General features: G+C 38.9%; 1 protein-coding gene across 4 annotated transcripts in view; it reads left to right on the top strand.

Moving 5' to 3' along the window:
* The window catches only part of R3HCC1L (R3H domain and coiled-coil containing 1 like), a 70,515-nt gene extending 49,661 nt beyond the window's left edge, over nucleotides 1–20,854 (top strand). For all 4 annotated transcript variants that reach the window (XM_070432555.1, XM_070432553.1, XM_070432556.1 and 1 more), the window contains 5 exons: nucleotides 4,422–4,597; nucleotides 10,623–10,693; nucleotides 11,373–11,468; nucleotides 11,955–12,095; nucleotides 20,066–20,854. In XM_070432555.1, the coding sequence (XP_070288656.1) occupies nucleotides 4,422–4,597; nucleotides 10,623–10,693; nucleotides 11,373–11,468; nucleotides 11,955–12,095; nucleotides 20,066–20,133 (552 nt within the window). In that variant the 3' untranslated portion in view covers nucleotides 20,134–20,854. The remainder of the gene's footprint in view (nucleotides 1–4,421; nucleotides 4,598–10,622; nucleotides 10,694–11,372; nucleotides 11,469–11,954; nucleotides 12,096–20,065) is intronic.
* The last annotated feature ends 548 nt before the right edge of the window (nucleotides 20,855–21,402 follow it).

Below are 21,402 nucleotides of genomic sequence, written 5' to 3'. Positions count from 1 at the left end.
CAGCCAAACAATGATTCTCTCTCATCATTAATGTTTCTATCTCTCCTCTCTTCCTCTCTGAAATCAATTAAACAGACGACAAAATTGCTGCTAGAACTTGGATTCTGTGTATTAGCTTAGGGATATGGTTTTGTATCCAGGGGGCAGGGCAGTCAGGTGGGTAACTGTTTTTCAGGTCTTAACACTGTTTAGAATAGGTGCAAAAGAATGTAGGTAACTACTTAATATTTTGAGGAGCATAGCCAGAGAGGACACTAGCATGTCCTAAAGCTGGGAATGGCAGGAAAATGGAGTATGTAGTGTTTTAAGCCAAAGACAGCCAGTGCCTGGGTGTTGTGTTTGGATATCTTCGGAGGTGCTTGGTAGGAAGTGGATCTATGTTGAGGGATGAGGATGGATGAGAACAAAAAACGAGATGGAGAGATGGATTGAGAATGTTGAAGCAGATCTAACTTTAAACTTTGGTCTCCTGTGCTTTGGGTTTTAGAAGATGTAATAATAATAATGTTATTAAATGATGTCAAATCCAATAACATTAATAGTCCTTTGGCTACTATTACACTTAATTTATTATATGTATTACTCCAAACATACTTTATTAAAGGTTAAACCAGAATGTCTCCCTACCTTGAAAACTTTCCAACCAAAGATGTTTGGCTCTTTTCCCAGCTGGCCTGTTTCTTTGTTGACAATGGCTAGACATATGGAGGTTTTTCTAATACTTTTAATAGGCAGGAAAGTATGCTATACAGTAGGGTGTGGCAGCCATTGGCATGTGAAGCAGTTTCCTGTGATGTTTGAACCTCTAAAATTGCCTGAGGAGGATAGAGAGCATAGCTAGGCCATTATTGAGCTCCCAGAATTGCAACTCTTGATGAGTCTCTGTAGATCACACTTAATCTTCTAAAGCCATGGTATGGGATGCCCAGAGACTTAAGTTGATAATTTATATATAAAAGGATATTGGCATGACCTCTTTTAACCTTCTGAGTGTTGGTACAAGAACAAAGGAATTATTGTCTAAATAAAACTTCCTTAGCTTCTATGCCTCTCTCTACTGATCGGCAAACTTATTGGTAGGAGGGTTAATATCTTTTGTTATTAGTTCCAGCTCATGTTAACATACATATTTGATTTGTTTTTGGTGTTTTTTTTTAAGCCTCACGGGGGAGTGAAGATATTTTTTTCTATTGATGTTTATGGAGAGTGGAAGAGGGGGAGAGAGAGAGAGAGGAGAAAGAAAAACATAGATGTTAGACAAACCAATTGGTTGCTTCCTGCACATGCCCCGATGGCGGGGTGGGGATTGAACTTGCAACCCAGGTATGTGTCCTTGACCAGGAACTTAACTTGTAGGTTTTATATTTATTGTTCCGTGAAATACAGACTAAGAATTGTATGTTTTGCTATTATTAACACTGCTATTTAATCAGTCCCAGAAGCCAAAATGCTTAATAGTTAGCTTAAAAATGGGATACAATTATACAAATTTCAATTTTGCGGACTAGGGTACAGCAAAGGACCTTAATCATATTTTCTTGCCAGATCACCCTCTTTTCCTTTCTCTTTCTAATCAGTTCTTAGTATTTATATTTCGGAGGTATTTTTAGAGTCGTGCATTGTTTACCTTTCACAATGCATTATTTAGCCCCAGTTTTATGTAAATGCATGGACATGCAGTGCTTTGTTTTGTTTGTTTTTTTGCAAAGTAGCTCTGAAAGTCAACGCCAGAAATCCAAAAATGAAATGAAGGAAACAATTCTAATAGGCTAAAAAATATTTAGAATTAAAATTAACAAAAGACATACAAAACTTGTACTTTGAAAATTGCAAAATGTTGGAAGAAATTAAAGAAGACCTAAATAATGGAAAGACATCACATGTTCATCTCTGATTAATAAAATTAAGATACTTCCCAAATTCAAATGGAAATGCACGGAACTCAGGATAACCAAAGTGATTTTGAAACAGAAGAACAAAGTAAAAAAACTCAAACTTCCTGATTTCATAGTTATTATAATAAAACTACAGTAATCAAGACAGTGTGGCACCTGGTATAAGGGTGGACTTGCAAGTGATTTAAGACTCCCCTTGTTTCTGGGGCTCTGAGTCATTAAACTGATATACCAGCCCACTCTAGGCTTTTAAGACTTTGTTAAAAGTTTAGCTGATAATCATCTTGCTCACTTGTGTAGTGGCCGCTTCTTCCCATGATATGTCAAAGGCAAACGGTTTATATGTTCTGTTTCTCTTTGGAGGGACTTGTCATTCTATGGACTTTAGTTTTCTTGGTTGTCTCAACTGAATTCGATTTTATAGATCAGCTGCTCTTATTGTTATGGTGGTAAGAATACTCTCTGTACTTTCTGCATCCTAAAAGTGGAAATAGCCCTGGTTGTTTTGGTCAGTGGTTAGAGTGTTGACCCGAGGACCAAGGGTTGTGGGTTCAAATCCTAGTCAAGGTCACCTACTTCAGTTGCAGGTTCATCCCTACCCCGGGCAGGGTGTGTGCAGGAGGCAACCAATCGATATGCCTCTCTCACATGGTTCTTTCTCTCTCTCCCCCTCCCTCCCTTTGTCATTTCCTCCCTCCCTCCTACTCTCTCTAAAATTCAATGGAAAAAATATCCTCAGGTGAGGATTTAAAAAAAAAAAGTGGGAATAGCTTGGCCTGTAATAGATTCAGCACTCAGTTAAATTTTGTTTAAAGAAGGTTGAATTCATTGAATATTTAGGTGCCATATAGTATGCTAAGCACTTACTGCATCATTTCATTTAATCCACACAGCTGTCTATGAAGTATAAATATTACTATTATTCCCATTTTTTAAGATGTAAAACTGAAGCCTAGTGGAGAAACGGAACTAGAGGCACTTCATTTTTGTTGGTTTTACTTAAATCACCTTTCCCCTTTCCTCCCTCCTCAATAAAATTCTTGAATCCATTTTTTACTTCTCCAAGGAAAGGAAATACAGTTCTGGCATTGCAAGCTCTCGTTTCCTCATTTGATGGGAAAAGGGGCATGGTACAATAGAGGGAAAGCTTGAAGGCATCTAGTTAGGCTTTTAATTAACAAGAAGACACTCTGAAGGCTTTGGATGGTCAGTATTAGCATCTAGGTTCTGTAACAAGTGAATGACAAAATGGCTTTGTTGCCACTTTCCACTTTTCCCTTTCCCTTCTGTTTCTAGTGTAAAATAGTTAATAGCCTTTAGTTTTTTCATAGGATAGTAGAATTTTAATGTTGTTGGGTGTTTGTTTGTTTTTTAGAAAAAGAAAATAGCCAAATTTAGTACATACATATGTATGGGAACTTCGCATATATGAGAGAGTCAGAGACCCCAAATGCATGAGAGGTTTCTAGAATGTTTAAATATTTTTATTACTATTAATTTCTTTACTAACCTGCTATGTGGCAATTATTTAAGGTAGTTCTCATGCTAGGGACTTTAATTTTAATTACGTGAACCACTTAAATTTGCCTTAAATTCCTTTGTAAGCTAAGTTCAACAAAAGGTGGACTAACAAAGTGTTTCTATTCTTAAATTTTTGTTTTTGTTCACTTCCAAAAGAAAAACTATGAGATGAGTCTGATCAGTAAGCTCAAATAATACAAACATTATTAATTGATCTCTTCAGTTATTTTCTGAAATTCATTTTCCACGATGTGCCATTTGTAACTCACCACATTAATCATTCCACATTTTCTCACACAGTAGTTGATAGATGCAAGTTAAGTTTCATGCATTGCCTGTCTTTGCTAGAAATTCAATACCTTTTCAAGTATTTCACATGTATTATATAAACTGGGTGATAAAACCCTGGTCATTGTATTTATGAACAGCATTAATACAGAGACAATATTAAAAGTTAAATAATAGGAACATGGAGACTAGGAGGAAGATTGTTTGGGGGAATCCTATATAATAAAACCCTAGTATGCAAATCGACTGAACAGTGGAACGACCAGCAGAATGACCGGTCACTATGATGCGCACTGACCACCAGGGGGCAGATGCTCAATGCAAGGAGCTGCCCATTGGTGGTCAGTGCGCTCCCACAGGGGGAGCGCTGCTCAGCCAGAAGCCAGGCTCATAGCTGGCGAGCACAGTGGCAGTGGCGGGAGCCTCTCCCACCTCCGCGGCAGCGCTAAGGAACAGCAAGCTGAGCAGTAAGGAGCGAGGGATCCCCGACTGCCGCTGGGGCATGGGGCCTAAGCTGGCAGGTGGACATCCCCTGACGGGTCATGGACTGCAAGAGGGTGCAGGTCGGACTGAGGGACACAGACAGACAGACACACACACACACACACACACACACACACACACACGCCAGTGCACGAATTTTGTGCACCGGGCCTCTAGTATTATATAATGCTCTGGCTTGATGTGACAGTCACTAATATGCTTCTTCTTTCTTAGTTATCAGGGAATATGAAGAATACAAAAAGCATCCAGGAACCTAGATTTGATTATTATAACAGTGAAGTTCCTGATATTGACCTCAGTGATTGTGAATTCCCACATGTCATTGAAATTTATGACTTCCCTCAAGAATTTCGTACTGAAGACCTCCTACGGGTTTTCTGCAGTTATCAGTAAGTATTGCAAATGGTTGGGGATGTTAGGGAAAGTGGGATGAAGTTTTCTTTAAAATGTCTTCTGAAAAATTATCTCATGTTTTCATATTCCCTGTTGTTAACTTTAGCATCAGGTTTACTTATTGTCTTTTCCAAGTCTGTTAGAAATGTTGTGTATTAAACCACTCTTCTGCTAAATCCTTACAAATGCCAAATAGTCTTTCTAGACAATTTTTAGCAGTTAGGAAGACCGGTATTAATGATGACTTCTAAATCTGTCTTCATAGTGTATTTAGTTCATTTTATATTGTAATTCTTGATATACTCTTGAATAAGGTAGAGGTTAGGAGTGCAGACCAACCCACACAGTCAGAAATCCATATATAACTTTTGCCTCTCCAAAAACTTAACTATTAAGATCCTACTGTTAACTAGAAGCCTTACTGATAACATAAGCAGTTGATTAACACTTATTTTGCATGTTATATGTACAGTATTTTCACAAGAAAGTAAGCTAGAGAAAAGAAATGTTACTAAGAAAATCATAAGACAAAGACAGTACATCCTATATAATAAAGAGATAGTATGCAAATTGATCATTTCTTCAACACACAAGATGGCCACCCCCATGTGGTCAAAGATGGCCGGCAGGGGAGGGCAGTTGTGGGTGATCAGGCCTGCAGGGGAGGGCAGTTAGGGGTGACTGGGCCAGCACAGGACGGCATTTGGGGGCGACCAGGTCTGAAGGGGAGGACAGTTGGGGGGACCAGCCCTGCAGGGGAGGGCAGTTGCGGGGGACCCAGACCTGCAGGGGAGGGCAGTTGGGGGGAACCAGGCCTGCAGGAGAGGGCAGTTAGGGGCAACCAGGCTGGCAAGGGAGGGCAGTTAGGAGTGACTGGGCCAGCAGGGGAGGGCAGTTGGGGCCGACCAGGCCTGCAGGGGAGGACAGTTAGGGGCAATTGGGCCGGCAGGGGAGCAGTTAGGCGTCGATCAGGCTGGCAGGGGAGTGGTTAGGGGGTGATCAGGCTGTCAGGCAGAAGCAGTTAGGGGCAATCAGGCAGGCAGGCGAGTGGTTGGGAGCCAGCAGTCCCGGATTGTGAGAGGGGTCCCAGATTGGAGAGGGTGCAGGCTGGGCTGAGGGACACACACCCCTCCATGCATGAATTTCGTGCACCAGGCCTCTAGTTTATAATACTGTACTATATCTATTGATACTACAGGTTTTAAGAAATTCAAACATAAATATTAATAAATTCACATGCAAGTTCAAAACCATCCATGTTCAAGGGTTAACTGTATTTGGATGTATGCCTGACATCCTTTTTTGTATGTTTACTTGTCCCATCTTTTTCTCCTCTTTCTTGCCTTCTTTTGGATGGATGAGGTATTTTTTTTCATTCTATTTTTGGGGGAAATGATGCTCTGATTCTATTCTTTGGTGGTTACTTTAGAAATTACAAAATGCATGTTTATCAGTGGCTAAAGTTGATATTTTCACACTCTTCCCAAACACTGTAAAAGCTTTTAGCTTCATTCCCCAATTCCATTCTTCACTTCATCTCCACCCCATTTTATATGCTACTAGAGGCCCGGTGCACGGATTTGTGCACTGGTGGGGTCCTTCTGCCTGGCCTGTGGGGATTGGGTCAAAACCAGCTCTCTGACACCCCCCAAGGGGTCCTGAGTCGTGAGAGGGCGCAGGCCAGGCTGAGGGGACCCCACTGGTACATGAATCCATGCACTGGGCCTCTAATATGCATATAAGATCTTTGGTTAATCTCTTCCCACCCTTCCCTCTGAGATACATTGGTATGTTCCATGTTTCCATGCCTGTGGTTTCAGCTCCTACGTTGAGCATATGCCCCCTGGTGGTCAGTGTGTGTCATAGCTACCAGTCGGCTGGTTGACCAGTTGCTTAGGCTTTTATATACATAGATTATGATTGAGCATTGTGATTCTTTGTATTTATTTATTTTTTTTATTTTTATTTTTTTAAAAATATGTTTTATTGATTTTTTTACAGAGAGGAAGGGAGAGGGATAGAGAGTTAGAAACATCAGTGGGATGTTCATCAGCTGCCTCTTGCACACTCCCTACTGGGGATGTGCCCGCAACCAGGGTACATGCCCTTGACTGGAATCGAACCCAGGGACCTTGCAGTCCGCAGGCCGACGCTCTATCCACTGAGCCAAACCACCTAGGGCTATTTTTTATTTTTTTAAAAAACATATTGATTTTTTACAGAGAGGAAGGGAGAGAGAGAGAGTTAGAAACATCGATGAGAGAGAAACGTCGATCAGCTGCCTCCTGCACAACCCATACTGGGGATGTGCCCGCAACCAAGTTACATGCCCTTGACCGGAATCGAACCTGGAACCCTTCAGTCCACAGGCTGATGCTTTATCCACTGAGCCAAACCGGTTAGGGCAGCATTGTGATTCTTTTTAATTTTTTTCTTTTAAACTTTTATTTGATGTTACTGTTTTATATATTCAGCATTCAGATTTACCCATTTTCTGTGTTCTTCATTTATATCTTCTTGCATCTCATACCTACCATCTGAAATCTTTTTCTTTATGTAAGTGTGGGACAATTATTTAGCATTTACTTTAGTGATAGTCTGCTGGTAAGAAAGTCATTTTTTTTTTAATGTCTTTATTTCAACTTTATTCTTGAAAGACGTTTTTGCAGGATATAAAATTATAGATTGGTAGTTACTTTTCTCTCAGAAACTTGAAGTTGTTATTTTACTGTTTCCTGGCATTCCTTGTGGAGGATGAGAAGTCATCTCAAAGTCTAGCAACTGTTGCTTCTGAATGTAATTTTTTTTCCTTTGGATGCTGTTAAGGCTTTCTCTTTGTTTTTGGTGTTCTGAATTTTCAATATGAGGCTTTGTGTTTCTTTTTATTTATTCATTCTGATATTATTTGGGCTTCTTAAATCAGTGAATTAATGTTTTCTATTGGTTTTGGAGAGTACCTCACACATTATCTCTTCAAATATTGCCTCTGCCAGTTTCTCTCTCTTCTACCTTCTCTAGGATGCCAATCAAATGTATATTAGACCCCTCACTTGATTCTCATGTTAACTCTCATATTTTTTATTTTTTTCTGTTTCATTCTGAGTAATTTCTTTAGCTCTAGTTTCCAGTTCACTGATTTTTTTCATTTGTTTAATTTGCTGTTAAATCTGTCCACTGAATTTTTAAATTTCATTTTATGTTTCTAATTTTTCAAAGTTCTCTGTCTTCTTCAAATATGCATAGTCAGTTTTTAGTTTCTTGTTTTCTCTAAGTATTTTCAAAATTTAAAAAATTTCTTCAAGTATATTAAACATAGACTGTATATAGTTTATATCTGGTAACTACTTTACCTGAAGTCTTTTTTAGTTCTGTTTCATCAAATCTTCGCTCATAGTGCCTTGCTTTTTAGTTCCAAGATTGCAGATTTAGTTCCAAGAGCTCTCCATTTTCTTTACAATTTTATTTATGGAAATTGATGCCTCCAATAAAAGAAGAGGATTTCTCCTGAAAGGATTTGTGTTTTTTCTACCAAGCACCAAGGGCATTAACAGTTCAGGAACACTGTAAATTAAATTATTGATTTGAGGTTATTCTGACCACTCAGTTAGAAATAGTCAAGTGGAGAATGATAAAAAATGATTGTTACATGTTTCAACTAGTTTAACAACACTTATAAGTGTCCATTCACTTGACAGTCTTTGATGTAGTGCCAAGGCCTTTTTTTTTTTTTTAAGTTATTTGTCTATTGGTAAAAGACTTTTTGCATATTAGCATCATATTATTCCAGTTTCATTTCTTTTAAGTGGAGTAAGAACTTTAACATACTTTCAGAATCATCTGAGTGCATATTACTTATAGGGTTAAATGTTTCCTCTGTCTTTTATAGCTGTTTTGCCTGAACAGTTGTTAGTAGTTTCTTAGGATTTTTAGTGACTTCACCTTTCTCTGGTCTTCCAATACATTCAACTAAGTTTTTATAGACAATTAAGACCCAATATCCAGAGCCTATTCCATATAAAATGTATAATAGATTTTAAAAAGCAGTCACGATTAAATCACAAATTAGAACTACCTTAGATTGTCGTTAATAATGATGACTTTTAAAACCAAGGATCAGTTTTGATGTTTAAACTTGGAAGATTAGTTAATTCTAATGAGTTACTAACTTCCCTTTGATTTGTTTCTTTTTAATCTTACCTGTAAGACCTTTTTTCTTATCAAATCTAAAAACATCCTCGAAAGAGAGGTATTTTAAAGGATTATAAATTCTAAAGTCTAAAAGATTCTCCAGAATACATCTAGATCTTTTTGTATCCTTTTGTAAACTATCTTATGATACATATTTTTACTATTGAATTTTTTCACAGTCTCCAACCCCTGTGGTCACTTTACGCTATGGTTAAACTTGCTCTTACATTTAGGAAATTTTCTAACTAACCATCAAAGCTTCCTTTATTCTATTTCCCTTAAACAAATTTTTTTATCAAAGGAATTTTTTTTTCTTCATTTGTTTTTAAAGAGGGAAAATATTTTAGCAGTTGGCTTTTTTCTTTATAGTACTTTATAAAAATAGAAAAGGTCATGATCTATAATAATGCCTGTGAGTCAAATACTACAGGCAGCCTTGTGTTTTAATCATTAATCACCATCTTCATTAATATTAATAATTTTTTATGAATATTGGTATTAATAATAAAAAATAATGAGTGCCATTCATTTACTAAATACCCCCTGAGTGCTCAATACCGTGTGCTCTTTGCTTGTCATGGATGATCCTATTTCCATTTTTACAACTCTGTGAGGAAGTACCATGCCCATTTTTACAGATGAGGAGACGTAGCTTCAAGAGAGGTTAAACTCAGGATGGATAGCAGAACCTGATTCCATTTATATCTGATGCTTAAACACTGTGCTCTTTCCACAGTACTATATTGAGTCCATGAGCAGTTTTAAGCTCCTAGCTCAGTGGTTCTCAACCTTGGCTGCACATTAGAATCACCTGGGAATCTTTTTAAAATCCTGATTTCTGGGCCTCATCCTCTGGAAATTCTGTTTCTTTGTTATGGGGTGAGGCCACAACATTAGTAACAAAGAAACAGAATTTCCGGAGGATGAGGCCCAGAAATCAGGATTTTAAAAAGATTCCCAGGTGATTCTAATGTGCAGCCAAGGTTGAGAACCACCGTCCTAGCTAAAAAAATAAAAATAGCTGCCCTAACTGGTTTGGCTCAGTGGATAGAGCGTCGGCCTGTAGACTGAAGGGTCCTGGGTTTGATTCCGGTCAAGGGCATGTACCTTGGTTGTGGGCACATCCCCAGTAGGGGGTGTGCAGGAGGCAGCTGATCGATGTTTCTAACTCTCTATCCCTCTCCCTTCCTCTCTGTAAAAAATCAATAAAATATACTTTAAAAAAAAATCGCTGTCATGCCATCATCCTGATAGTCCTTGTGTTAACTATATAACTGTGCTCCAAAATAAAGGTGTTTTTTAGACTAGGGCAGGCAGGCTTTCTGATAACAGTTGTACTTTCTCTCCATTACTTGATTTTTTTTTTTAATGATTTGTCTCTCTCTCTGTTTCTCTCTCCATCTCTGTCCAAGCCTACATATGCATTAAATCCAGGTGACCTTCCCTGCCTTCCGCCTCCTCTCATATTCTTCTAACCCTCCTTTGCTTCCCCTTTCTACCTCTTCTTGTTCTGTGCCCTTAAGAACATCTCTTGTAAAATAGTGTGTTAAGTACTTTACCTCCCTAAGGAACTTGTGAGGATTAATTAGTTGATGTCTATAAAATAACTGAGAATGTAAAATACTCCCAGGTAGTTCTTTATAATGGTATTATTGCTTTTAAAATTCAGTGGCTTCTTCTATCCTCCAAGCTGTTTTTGTTTCATTATCCCCATTCCACCAATGTGCTGTTGAGTGTTTCTCTCTCATCCTGAAATGCTTTATGAGACTCTATTTGAAAGATGTTTCATAAAGTAAATTTTATGAAATAAAAATTGTGGTTTTTTTGTTGCAGGAAGAAAGGATTTGATATTAAATGGGTGGATGACACACATGCCCTAGGAGTATTCTCCAGTCCAATTACAGGTATTTACTCAATGGATTTCAGTATTATTTTTTTATTGTCTATTTTTTATTGTCTATTGTCTACTTGTCCTTAGTTCCCTTTTATTTCAGCCAACCGGCATTTTATTCAGCCAGTATAGGGTATTTGGCAGATACAGGTTTTTGAAGCATGGTATTTTGGTACTCATGTGCTTGTCTTCTTTCTCCCTTTTCACCTTAATCCAATGGTTAGAGAAATAGGCAGCTTCTTTCAAGGTTATTTGCTGCATAATTGTTTGTTTCAATAGTACATAAACAGATTATAGGTAGATATTTAAGAAGCCTGTGTGACTAAATCTTATAATATTTAAGATTTTTCCCCCAGACAAATGAATTTGCAGTAGCCCTTTAACCAGCTATATAGACAATATGCAAACCAATGGGCATGGCTCTATTTCAGTAAAACTTTATTTACAAAAGTCAGGTGTTTGGCTGAACTTGATTATAGAGCCATAGTTTGTTGATCTCTGGTCTAAAATAACCACCGCCAGGTTGTTCCTTACAGACTTTCTAGAGCTTACCATCTCCTTTGCTTGCCATGAAAGAAAAAATAAAAAGCACATAACATCTAGGGAATACTTTTTAAGAACTAGTCTTAAATTTTCATTTGCATCACTCTTTTTCATGTCCTCTGCCTCTTTGTATTTCTTTCTCTTTGCAGCTCGTGATGCTCTGGGTAGTAAACACACCATGGTGAAGATCCGGCCCTTGTCACAGGCCACAAGAGCAGCCAAGGCCAAAGCTAGAGCTTATGCTGGTGAGCCTAATGTCAGGTGTTTTTTTTTTCTTGTTAATAGTAGTTTACTGTTTTTTCAGCACTTGAACAGCAACCAGAGTAGTAAAGACATATGACTTTTATTTTTAATGTTAAAAGACGTATGTTTTTAAAGAAAGAATAATATAGAAAAGGCTGTGTAGTAAATGTGGCATCTGAGCAGCCACTTGGAGAGAATGGGTGATGCTAACTGTAAGCTATGCAGCAGTCATTTTCTGATGACATCCTTATATAGTTTACCTCTGTGTTTAGTTGTTTGATAGAGTCACTGTAAGAAATTGTGTTAATACAGATAAAGAAGCCAGGGTTGTTTGTGCTTTGCCATGTTAATTTCCTCTGATCATATATCAGGCTCGTATTAATTACTGCTGATGCAGCCATTGTTAGTCTATTTTGTATGTTAATTACTGAGTTAAATCACTTGGAGCTAGAGTGCTTTCTCTTCCTTACTCTCTTTCTCTCATTCAGAGTTCCTCCAGCCAGCAAAGGAGCGTCCTGAGACTTCGGCAGCCCTAGCTAGAAGGCTAGTCATCAATGCCCTTGGGGTTCGAAGTAAGCAGAGCAAAACTGAACGGGAAGCAGAGCTCAAGAAACTGCAAGAAGCCCGAGGTGAGTTGAAGGGATGGTGTTCTTCTCTAGTCCCTTTAGAGCAGTGGTTCTCAATCTTCCTAATGCCGCGACCCTTTAATACAGTTCCTCATGTTGTGGTGTCCCCTAACCATAAAATTATTTTCGTTGCTACTTCATAACTGTAATTTTGCTGCTGTTATGAATCGTAATTAAATATCTGATATGCAGGATGTATTTTCATTTACAAATTGAACATAATTAAAGCATAGTGATTAAACACAAAACAATATGTAATTATATAGGTGTTTTCCGATGGTTTTAGGTGACCCCTGTGAAAGGGTTGTTTGACCCCCAAAGGGGTCTCGACACACAGGTTGAGAACCGCTGCTTTAGAGCTAACGATATTGCATGCGTTAAAAAAAAAAAAAAAATGAAGCTCATTTTTTTGGTCATTTTCTTTTCCTAGAAGCCTCCCAAGTATATTGAAATTGTCTACCGTTCCACACACCAAGGCATCGTAATCCATTTACTTACTATTGTTTTCCAAGATAGGTTCAGTCTTCTCAGCTCATCCATGGCTTTTTCTATAGTTCTTGCTCTAAAGGCTGAGAAAAATTTTGTGTGTGAAAACATATGGTCTTCTAGGTAGAAAACATTATTTGCTGTGGTTTTACTGGGCCATGATTGTCATGCTATTATCAAATGGTTGAGATCTTACGTAGAAGACAAATTAAGAAAAAGCCAGCCACTGGCATTGATGATGATAACTGTAAGAGTTATTTTTTTTGTAAAGACAGTCCTGAGTGGCTCCATTAGAGTACATCTAGATTAACCTAGCTTCTGATTATTTTTCAGTACAAGAGTTCTCAGAAAATATTTCAACCGATTCACAAGCAGTATTTTTCTTTACCTATAAGTTTTAAGTTGAGGTTAAAATCTCTCTTCCCATTGTAGGCTATTGACTTGTCTGTAAAGGTTTGGGATTCTGGCTTTTACTTAAGTACTTTTTATCAACCTTCAGGCTTGAGACATTCTTATTGCCTTAGCCCATGATCTGTGGAATCTGTGAAGGCAATTTATTCTGAAAATACCATTTACTGAAAGTAACTTCATTTTTTCATTAAACGAATTGAAGTTTCAAACTCTTTGTTTATTGCCAGTCTAACAAGGCCATTAATACTTCCTGTCCACTCTGCTTTGGTGATAGCAGGGAGCTTACAGACTCTCGGCTGCACTGGCCAGATAACCAGTGACAGAGTGTGTCATGGCAGGTGCTAGAGTTTCAGAGTAGAACCCAACTAATTTTTGAAACTTTGTAATGATTATAATGAGGCAGTTTTGATTTTCCCAATGCATGGTTTACTCAAAGGCCTCATAGAAAATAGAAATAGGGTAGGATTCATCTGCTTCTTATAGATGGCAATAACATAATTAGGTTAAAGGAGAATGTGCCATGTCCTTAATCCTTTATTAATTGGTTATCTTTGAAGAAAGTGGTTTCTCTATGATAACCACAATTATCAGAAGATCAATAAAGGGTAATAACAGTAATATCTATAGAAAGAGATATGACTTTTTTTTTTTCAGTATATCATGCTTTTCTGTGTATCTGTACCGATACTGCAGCAGCAGTTATCCATGGATGTCATCTGAGTATTCCCTCTACTCTCTCGGCACATCAGCATGCAGCTCCACTTGAAGTATTTGTTTTAAGTACCCAGCTATACAAAGGACATTTCAGTGATGTAATTAAAAATGAGACTGTTGGTTAAGTGGGTACCTGTTACTTTTTAAATGAAGACCTTTATGTGTGAATAGAGACCCACTGTGATAAGTTCCTATTATCTGTTGGTGCTGCGGCTGTACAAATTATAGAGGACTCTTCCTTTATTATGCTTCAGAGTTTTCCCATTCTTCATATCTGAGAAAATACATATGGAAAATTCCTGATTTACCTCTTTCTGGCTTCTTTATATACCTGGTATTGAGCAGATTCTCTGTTACCTGTCTACATGTACCCCAAGGCTTCTCACTTAGCAAATTATTCTCTGTGGAAATTAAAAGTACTGTTTAGGTGTTAAGAACAGATATTTTGTTCCAGACTTATTTCCACCAGGGGAGGAGGAATCAGTATAGCATAGTGGATAATGTAGAATCTGGCATCAGATGACCTGGGTCTACATCTTAGCTCTCTATTTATTGGCTGTGTGATCTTGGGCAAATTAGTTACTCTCTGTTTCCTCATCCATAAAATGGAAATCAAGTGAGAAAAACATGAAAGATACTTAGTCATCTTCAAAAACCATAGGAATACTCTCCTTTCTGTTTCTGTAGGCCTGTAACTATTATGTGACAAATGTTAGCTGCTCCTGTTTTTATTAATACTAGTAAATATTATATGTTGAGTCCAGGGCAGATTCCAGGGCATATTTTTTGTCATTATTCTTTTTATTTTAAATTTTATATAATACTCTACCAATTACATTTGCCACTTACTGAACACCTGCAGAGCGTTATGATCCATATTTAGGAGAATTAGAGAGTTGATAAGATTTTGTTTCTCTCCTTAAGACTGACAATCTAGTGAAGATACCTGCTTTGAGTAAGGAAGAAAATATGAGCCTGGTATTCTAAGCAGTTGTTTCTCTTCTCACTTTAGTTTTGAAGATTTTAAAATGAAAAGCCAAGGCAAGGTTTTAGTTGATTAAAAGGATTGGAAGGAAACTTCAGGTAATGTAACATAAAAATAACTCTGTGATGGATGGCTTTATTTCCAGTTTAGAGATGGCCCAGAGAAGAAACTGGCCTAAGATCACCCAGCTGGTAAATTGAGAGGAGACATTTTAACCTAGCCCTCTCTAATTAAAATATATGCTCCTTCTGTAATACTTGTAATCCCTCTTAAAGGATTTTGGGGCAATTAAAAAAATTTTTACCAGAAAAAAAAGTACTTAGAAAATTTTAAGGTCTTCAGAAAATAAAATATGACAGGCTTCTTTTTAGTTATCTGTTGCAGTGGTTAGCAGTTTTCACTGTCAGAAAATTTTTCCTTTGGTCTAACTTAAATCTGTATGATAGTTTAATCCAGATTCCTCTTCTTTCTTCCTTAGTAGAAATAGAGAATGTGTGGATACCATTCTATTCTAACAACCTTTAACTAGAACAGGGGTGGGCAAACTTTTTGACTGAAGGGCCACAATGGGTTCTTAAACTGGACCGGAGGGCCGGAACAAAAGCATGGATGGAGTGTTTGTGTGAACTAATATAAATTCAAAGTAAACATCACTACATAAAAGGGTACGGTCTTTTTTTTTTTTTAGTTTTATTCATTTCAAACGGGCCGGATCCGGCCCGAGGGCTGTAGTTTGCCCACAGCTGAACTAGAATGATTAAGGGCAGATCATTTAGGAATGTGGTTTAATAGAGTTTTTGCCATTAACTAATTGTGTGGTCGTGGGCGTGTCTGTGTACCCCAGTTTTTAACAAAGCGACTTACCTAACCATGAAGAATTTTTTGAGTACAACATAAGTTAACATGTGTAAAAATGTTCAGAAAGTGCTTTACAAATTCAGGATACTATTATTTATGTGATTCCTGGAAAATTATTCATTATAATAATACTAGAGGCCTAGTGCACAAAATTTGTGCACTGGTAGGGTCCCTAGAGGCTGCTGGCCGGGAACTCCTTCCCTTCCCCCGGCTAGCCCCTCCCCCTGGTCAAACTCCCAGATGACCACCTGGTCGAGGGGGCAATTTGCATACTACGCTTTTATTATATAGGACTAGAGGCCTGGTGCACAAATTCATGCGGGGGGGTGAGGAGGGTTCCCGTTGGCCGGCCGGGGGGGGAGGGACTGCGGGAGGTTGGCCAGCCAGGGGAAGGATCCCGGGAGCTTAGCTGCTGGCCCTAAGGAGAGAGCCGGCCCTTGGCACCCCTGGGAAAAGGGCCGCATCCGCCACCACCCACCCCCAATTCCCTGCCCCAGGCCGGGGCCCAAGGGCCCCAGTGGGCTCAGGAGAGGAGGCAACGGTCACCAGGCTTGGTGTGGAAGAAATGGACACCGGCGCCATTGGCACCCCGCCACCACGCAGTTTCCCGCCTCCCCTCCTCCTCCTTCCCTCTCTGTGCAGTGGTGGTGGGAGAGGATGGGAGCAAAACAAACCCTTGTGTCAAAGGCTGACTTTCAATAGATCACAGTGAGGAAGCTGCTCTGCTATATATGAAACCCCAACCCAGAAGCAGGTCTCTACGAATGGTTTTTAGCACCAGGGGCCAATGGGGGTCTGCTAGCCGAGGGGAGGGGCCACAGGAGTTTGGCTGTGGGAGCGCACTGACCACCAGGGGGCAGCTCCTGTGTTGAGTGTTGCGCCCCCTCGTGGTCAGTGTGTGTCATAGCAACTGGTCGACCAGTCGTTCCAGTTGTTCGGTCATAACGGTCGCTTAGGCTTTTATATATACTGAGTAGCCAGATTATTATGACCACCTGACGTTTGTAGGCAAGTTAGCTATAATTTCGTGCTGAAATTGCTAGAGGGCCAGACCATTATAAATAGGGAAGCAGGTTGTTTACCACAACAGTAGAAGTGATTTTTTTTCTGAAGATATGGGTAAACAACGCGATTTAACAGCCTTTGAATGTGGGATATATTTGAACGTGAGTAGCCAGATTATTATGACCACCCCATCAGTACTTCGTTGGGCCACATTTTGCCTTCAATACTGCGGCGATTCTTCTTGGCATTGACACCACGAGATGTTGAAAGGTGATGCGAGGAATCTGACACCATGCCTGATGAATAGCACTGTCCAGTTCTGTGGGATTTGATGGTTGTGGAACCAGCTGCCTGATGGCTCTTTTAACTTTTTCCCACAAATGCTCAATTGGATTGAGATCTGGTGATTGTGGGGGCCACCTAAGCAAGGTAAAGGCTCCCTCATGTTCTTGAAACCACTCCTGCACAATACAAGCACCGTGGCATGGCGCATTGTCTTGTTGGAAGAAGCCATCTCCATTGGGATACGCCATCAACATGATAGGTTGAATTTGATCAGCAACGATACTTAGGTATGTTGTGCTATTCAGATGTTGTTCCACACAAATTAAAGGGCCCAAATCATGCCAGGAAAACATGCCTCAAACCATAACACTGCCCCCACCTGCTTGAAGGGTTGTACTCATGCATGTGGGGTGCATGCTTTCATGCTGTTTCCACCAAATTCTCACTCTGCCATCTGCATGATGCAACTGGAAACGTGATTCATCGGACCACATGACTTTTTTCCAATGCTCGACTGTCCAATCCTTGTGTTCCTGTGTGAATTGGAGACATTTTATCTTGGTAACTGCAGAGAGCAAAGGTGTTCGAACAGGCCTTCGGCTTCCATATCCCATAAGATGTAGTGTACGGCTAATTTGCCTACAAATGTCAGGTAGTCATAATAATCTGGCCACTCGTTGTGTGGCCACACACACACACTTACATACATACATACATATATCCCATGTTCAAAGGCTGTTAAATCGTGTTGTTTACCCATATCTTCAGAAAAAAATCACTTCTACTGTCGTGGTAAACAACCTGCTTCCCTATTTATAATGGTCTGGCCCTCTAGCAACTTTAGCGCGAAATTATAGCTAATTTGCCTACAAACGTCAGGTGGTCATAATAATCTGGCCACTCGGTGTATATAGATTTCTGCCTATTTATTTTGCTGGGAAATGAAAGTTTTCTGGGCCAGTTATGTGAGTGCTTTAGGTTAATCATTTCATACTAATTCTTCCATTCTTGCTTAATTCCTTGCTCTTAAGGCTGCTGTTGCTCTTTCTCTCTACTTAGTTTACTTTCTTTAAAGGTTGGAGGTAAAGTTAATAAGCTTTTCTCATGCAGTCTGTTAGCTATTATCTGCTTTCCTTTCCATTTAATACAGGGACAGCATGTTTCTTTATCTTTCTGTCAATATATTTTCACATTTTTTTAATTTTCTTTGTAGATATTTTCAGATTTCAGAATAGTGGAAAATATGCTGGTTTGAGAATTATGTATGGACCTGGGTTCCAGCGTCAGTTTTTCACTGATTATGCAGCCATAGGCAAATCACTTAAACCCCCCCTCCAGCCTTTCATTTACTTTTTAAAATGAAGAAAATATTTTTGTCTCATTCTAACATATTTCTCTATTTTAATCATGTTCTATACTTCTAAATGTATGTCTCACATTTTTATTATTTCTTTGTGCTTCTCAATTTGTCTCCCTAATCTTACTGGTTATTTCATATGGTTTACAACTAGACTTTCTTCTTATATTTACATTTGTTAATTGAGATCTACAGTCTTTTATCAGAAAGCATTAGGGCAGGAAATGTTTCAGAATTTTGTAATATTCTAATTTTAGAAAGATATTATGGTTATCTTAATACGTGTTTCATAACACCAAAATCAGACACATTAACACTGATATTTCTGCTGCAGAGTGCATGACTAGTCACCCTAAATGGCATATGTGAAGGCTATAAACAGTCATATATCCTTTAGGTTAGATTTATCAGCAAATGAGTTTTGGCCCAGACTTTAAAAACAAAACTTTGTTTTCAGAACTGCTTTGATTTTAGAATTGTGGATTCTGAGCTACTCTTCCCATATTGCCTTTCTGATTTAAGTTCCTGAGCTTATTGAAAACTTTGAGTTCTAGTAATTCACTTTTCTGGGTTCTTTTTCTTAGAATCCAGAACCAGTGTTTGATTGTTTTCATATAAGGTTGCCTTTGCCTTTAGATAGCCTCCTAACTTTCCTGTTTGTGAGAATCAGAACAGTGCCTTCCTAAGAAATGTGCTGTTTCCTAGAGAATCCCAACCCAATTCATAAAGCCACTCACAGGGCACTGAATTAACTAGCCTTCCATTTGGAATTTGCTGACCCCCATAATTTTTGCCTCTTGTAACTTTGCTGCTATATCTGGTCATGCCACAAGATGGTGCCCAAATAGCAGCGAATTTCTCTTTCTCACATGTACAAGTGCCAGTCAACTTCCTGACAAAGTTCTTTGCCCTTAAAGTACAGTCAGATATTTTAGTACAGGAATTTTATAAGAGGTTTGGCTGATTTGGAAAAGATATGAATAGCAAATGTTAACTCTAAACTCACCTTGTTTTCCGTAATCCCCCTGGTTTATGACTTGAGAAATCTTTACAGACATCTGAAATAATAGCCCTTGGGAAGAAGAATTTAGACTTGTCATCTACTTTATGGTGTCAAGATAAATGGCAAGCCATGAAATTAGAACTGGTATTATGTCACCTAATGAAGTGCTTGGGCCACTTCATTCATGTGTGGTCTGTATTTTACCCATTTTGGTGAAATTGTTAAATAAAACTAGGGTTTTATGTTAAAAATTAAAGATGGATTACCCAGATATGTGCATTTTTTTTGTTTTTAGAAATAGTCCTTAGTTTTCCTCCATTATGTGTGGCCATTTTTCCATTTTGGAATTGTGTATTCCAGAAGATTTCTGGTTCCTGAAAGTGCTCTGAAAATACTGAAATTCAGTTTGCCTCTGAAATATTTTTTCTGTAAAATTGTAATAAGATGTAACTAACGCCCAGGGGCTACCACCTCCATTTGAGCAAGAAGTTGGAAGAAGAATATTGAAATATATGGAAAGATCAGTAAACTGGGACTAATGGGCAATTATATGGAGGCACTAACACAGTTGAGAAATAGAATTAAAATATATTATCAGCAAGACTAGAATCTGGGTCCTACTAGATTTCTGACTTATTCCATATACTTTTTATTTCTATTAGCTCCAGATCTTTCTCTTTCTATTAAATAGTAATAGTAACATTTCCATTTAACCAAGTACTTGGAAAGTTAAAGATATTAACTATCCAGTTAGAGAAGACCAGGAAATCCAGCTGTCTCTTGATTAGTTTGCTTTGTAATTGGGATTAAGGGAAAGTCACTGGTTATATGATGTACACTGCCACTTTTAACACTGCCCTAATTTACAGAAAGAAAACGGTTGGAAGCCAAGCAACGAGAAGACATCTGGGAAGGCAGAGACCAATCTGCAGTTTGAACATCACTCAATGGAAAGGATAATTCTATGAATTCAGAAAATATTCCATACTCTTCAGATAAGAAGATCCTTCCAGAGCTCTGTGTACATGCAAATGTGCATGTTAATGAAAGAAAGGGATAAAGTGATCAAGACAAAGACTGACTGGTGTAGAAAGAAGATAGACTCCTGTCTCTCTTCATTCCTGAATGCAGTTCTTTGGAATCACCTTATTGTGTTGGGCAAAGAAGGGAGCAATCAGCTAGTAAGAAACTTGGAAAATATGACTTCCAGGAGTCCTCTGGACAGGGAAAGTCATGTTAGCATGGGTCACACTTCCAGGATGTTTTAAGCAAATATGAAGCAGAGGATTTAAACCTGTGATGATGGGAGATTTAGGCCCTGCAAAACCAGGGTGTTCTTTAGTACCTCACAGAGCTGAGAACAGCAGTATTGAAGGGGAAGGGATGGAGCAGTGTCTGGTATACTTGGGATTCACAGAATCTACACTTCCAGTTCCAGAACTCCCAAATTGGTGAACTGCAGCAGATGAGAGTATTTGGACTCCAGAGTTTGTACTGAGAAGCTGAGTGCCTGGGGCTTCTCCAGCTGCACAGCAGCCAGGGACATGCCAGCTTCATTCCCCATAGGAAGCAAGTCTTGGGAGCTATATGCTAGTTCCAGCTTGAGAAGTCTATCATGTTGTAAGAGGGAGACATTAAAGTCCATTTTATGACCTAGATCACTCTGGTATTTGTCAATTTTGTCATTCCTATAAAGAAATTGGTAAGCCGCTCTCCTCATCTTTATCCCTTATAACGCTGTGTGTGGGTTCAGTGGATCTCTTGGTTTTATTGTACCCATGAGCAGAGATGATCATCTCTCTGCCCCAGAGTAGACTATAAACATGCCTCTCCTGGGGTTGGTATGTGGCAGTTCCTTTTCCCTTCTTGCCCTCTTTGTGCACTCAGACTCCAGCCTCTTGCTTTTTCCCCATTTCTGTCAAATCTTAACATCCTGCAGAAAATACCTGGCATGCAGCATGTTCTTGGTATGATCTTCTCAGCCTGTGCCAGAGGCACTTGGCAGGCAGTACCAGACTGTCCATTACAATGAAAAACAGCCAGAATAAAACAAACACCTCTGGGCAGTGAGAGATTTCCTCCTAAAGGACATGGACAGGTCAGAGCTGTCACCTCAGGCTTTATCCATTTTATATCTGCATTCCCAGTGTTTTTGGAAAGTACTGCACTCAAGAAATGATAGTGCTAGACCTTAAGTTGCTGAGTA

This window comes from Myotis yumanensis, unplaced genomic scaffold (genome assembly GCF_028538775.1).
Source record: "Myotis yumanensis isolate MYYU_CA2020_CCGP unplaced genomic scaffold, mMyoYum1.0.hap1 SCAF_13, whole genome shotgun sequence".
Classification (NCBI taxonomy): Eukaryota; Metazoa; Chordata; class Mammalia; order Chiroptera; family Vespertilionidae; genus Myotis; species Myotis yumanensis.
The sequence above is the reverse complement of the archived record's forward strand: the minus strand, read 5'-3'. Positions and strand labels throughout refer to the sequence as shown.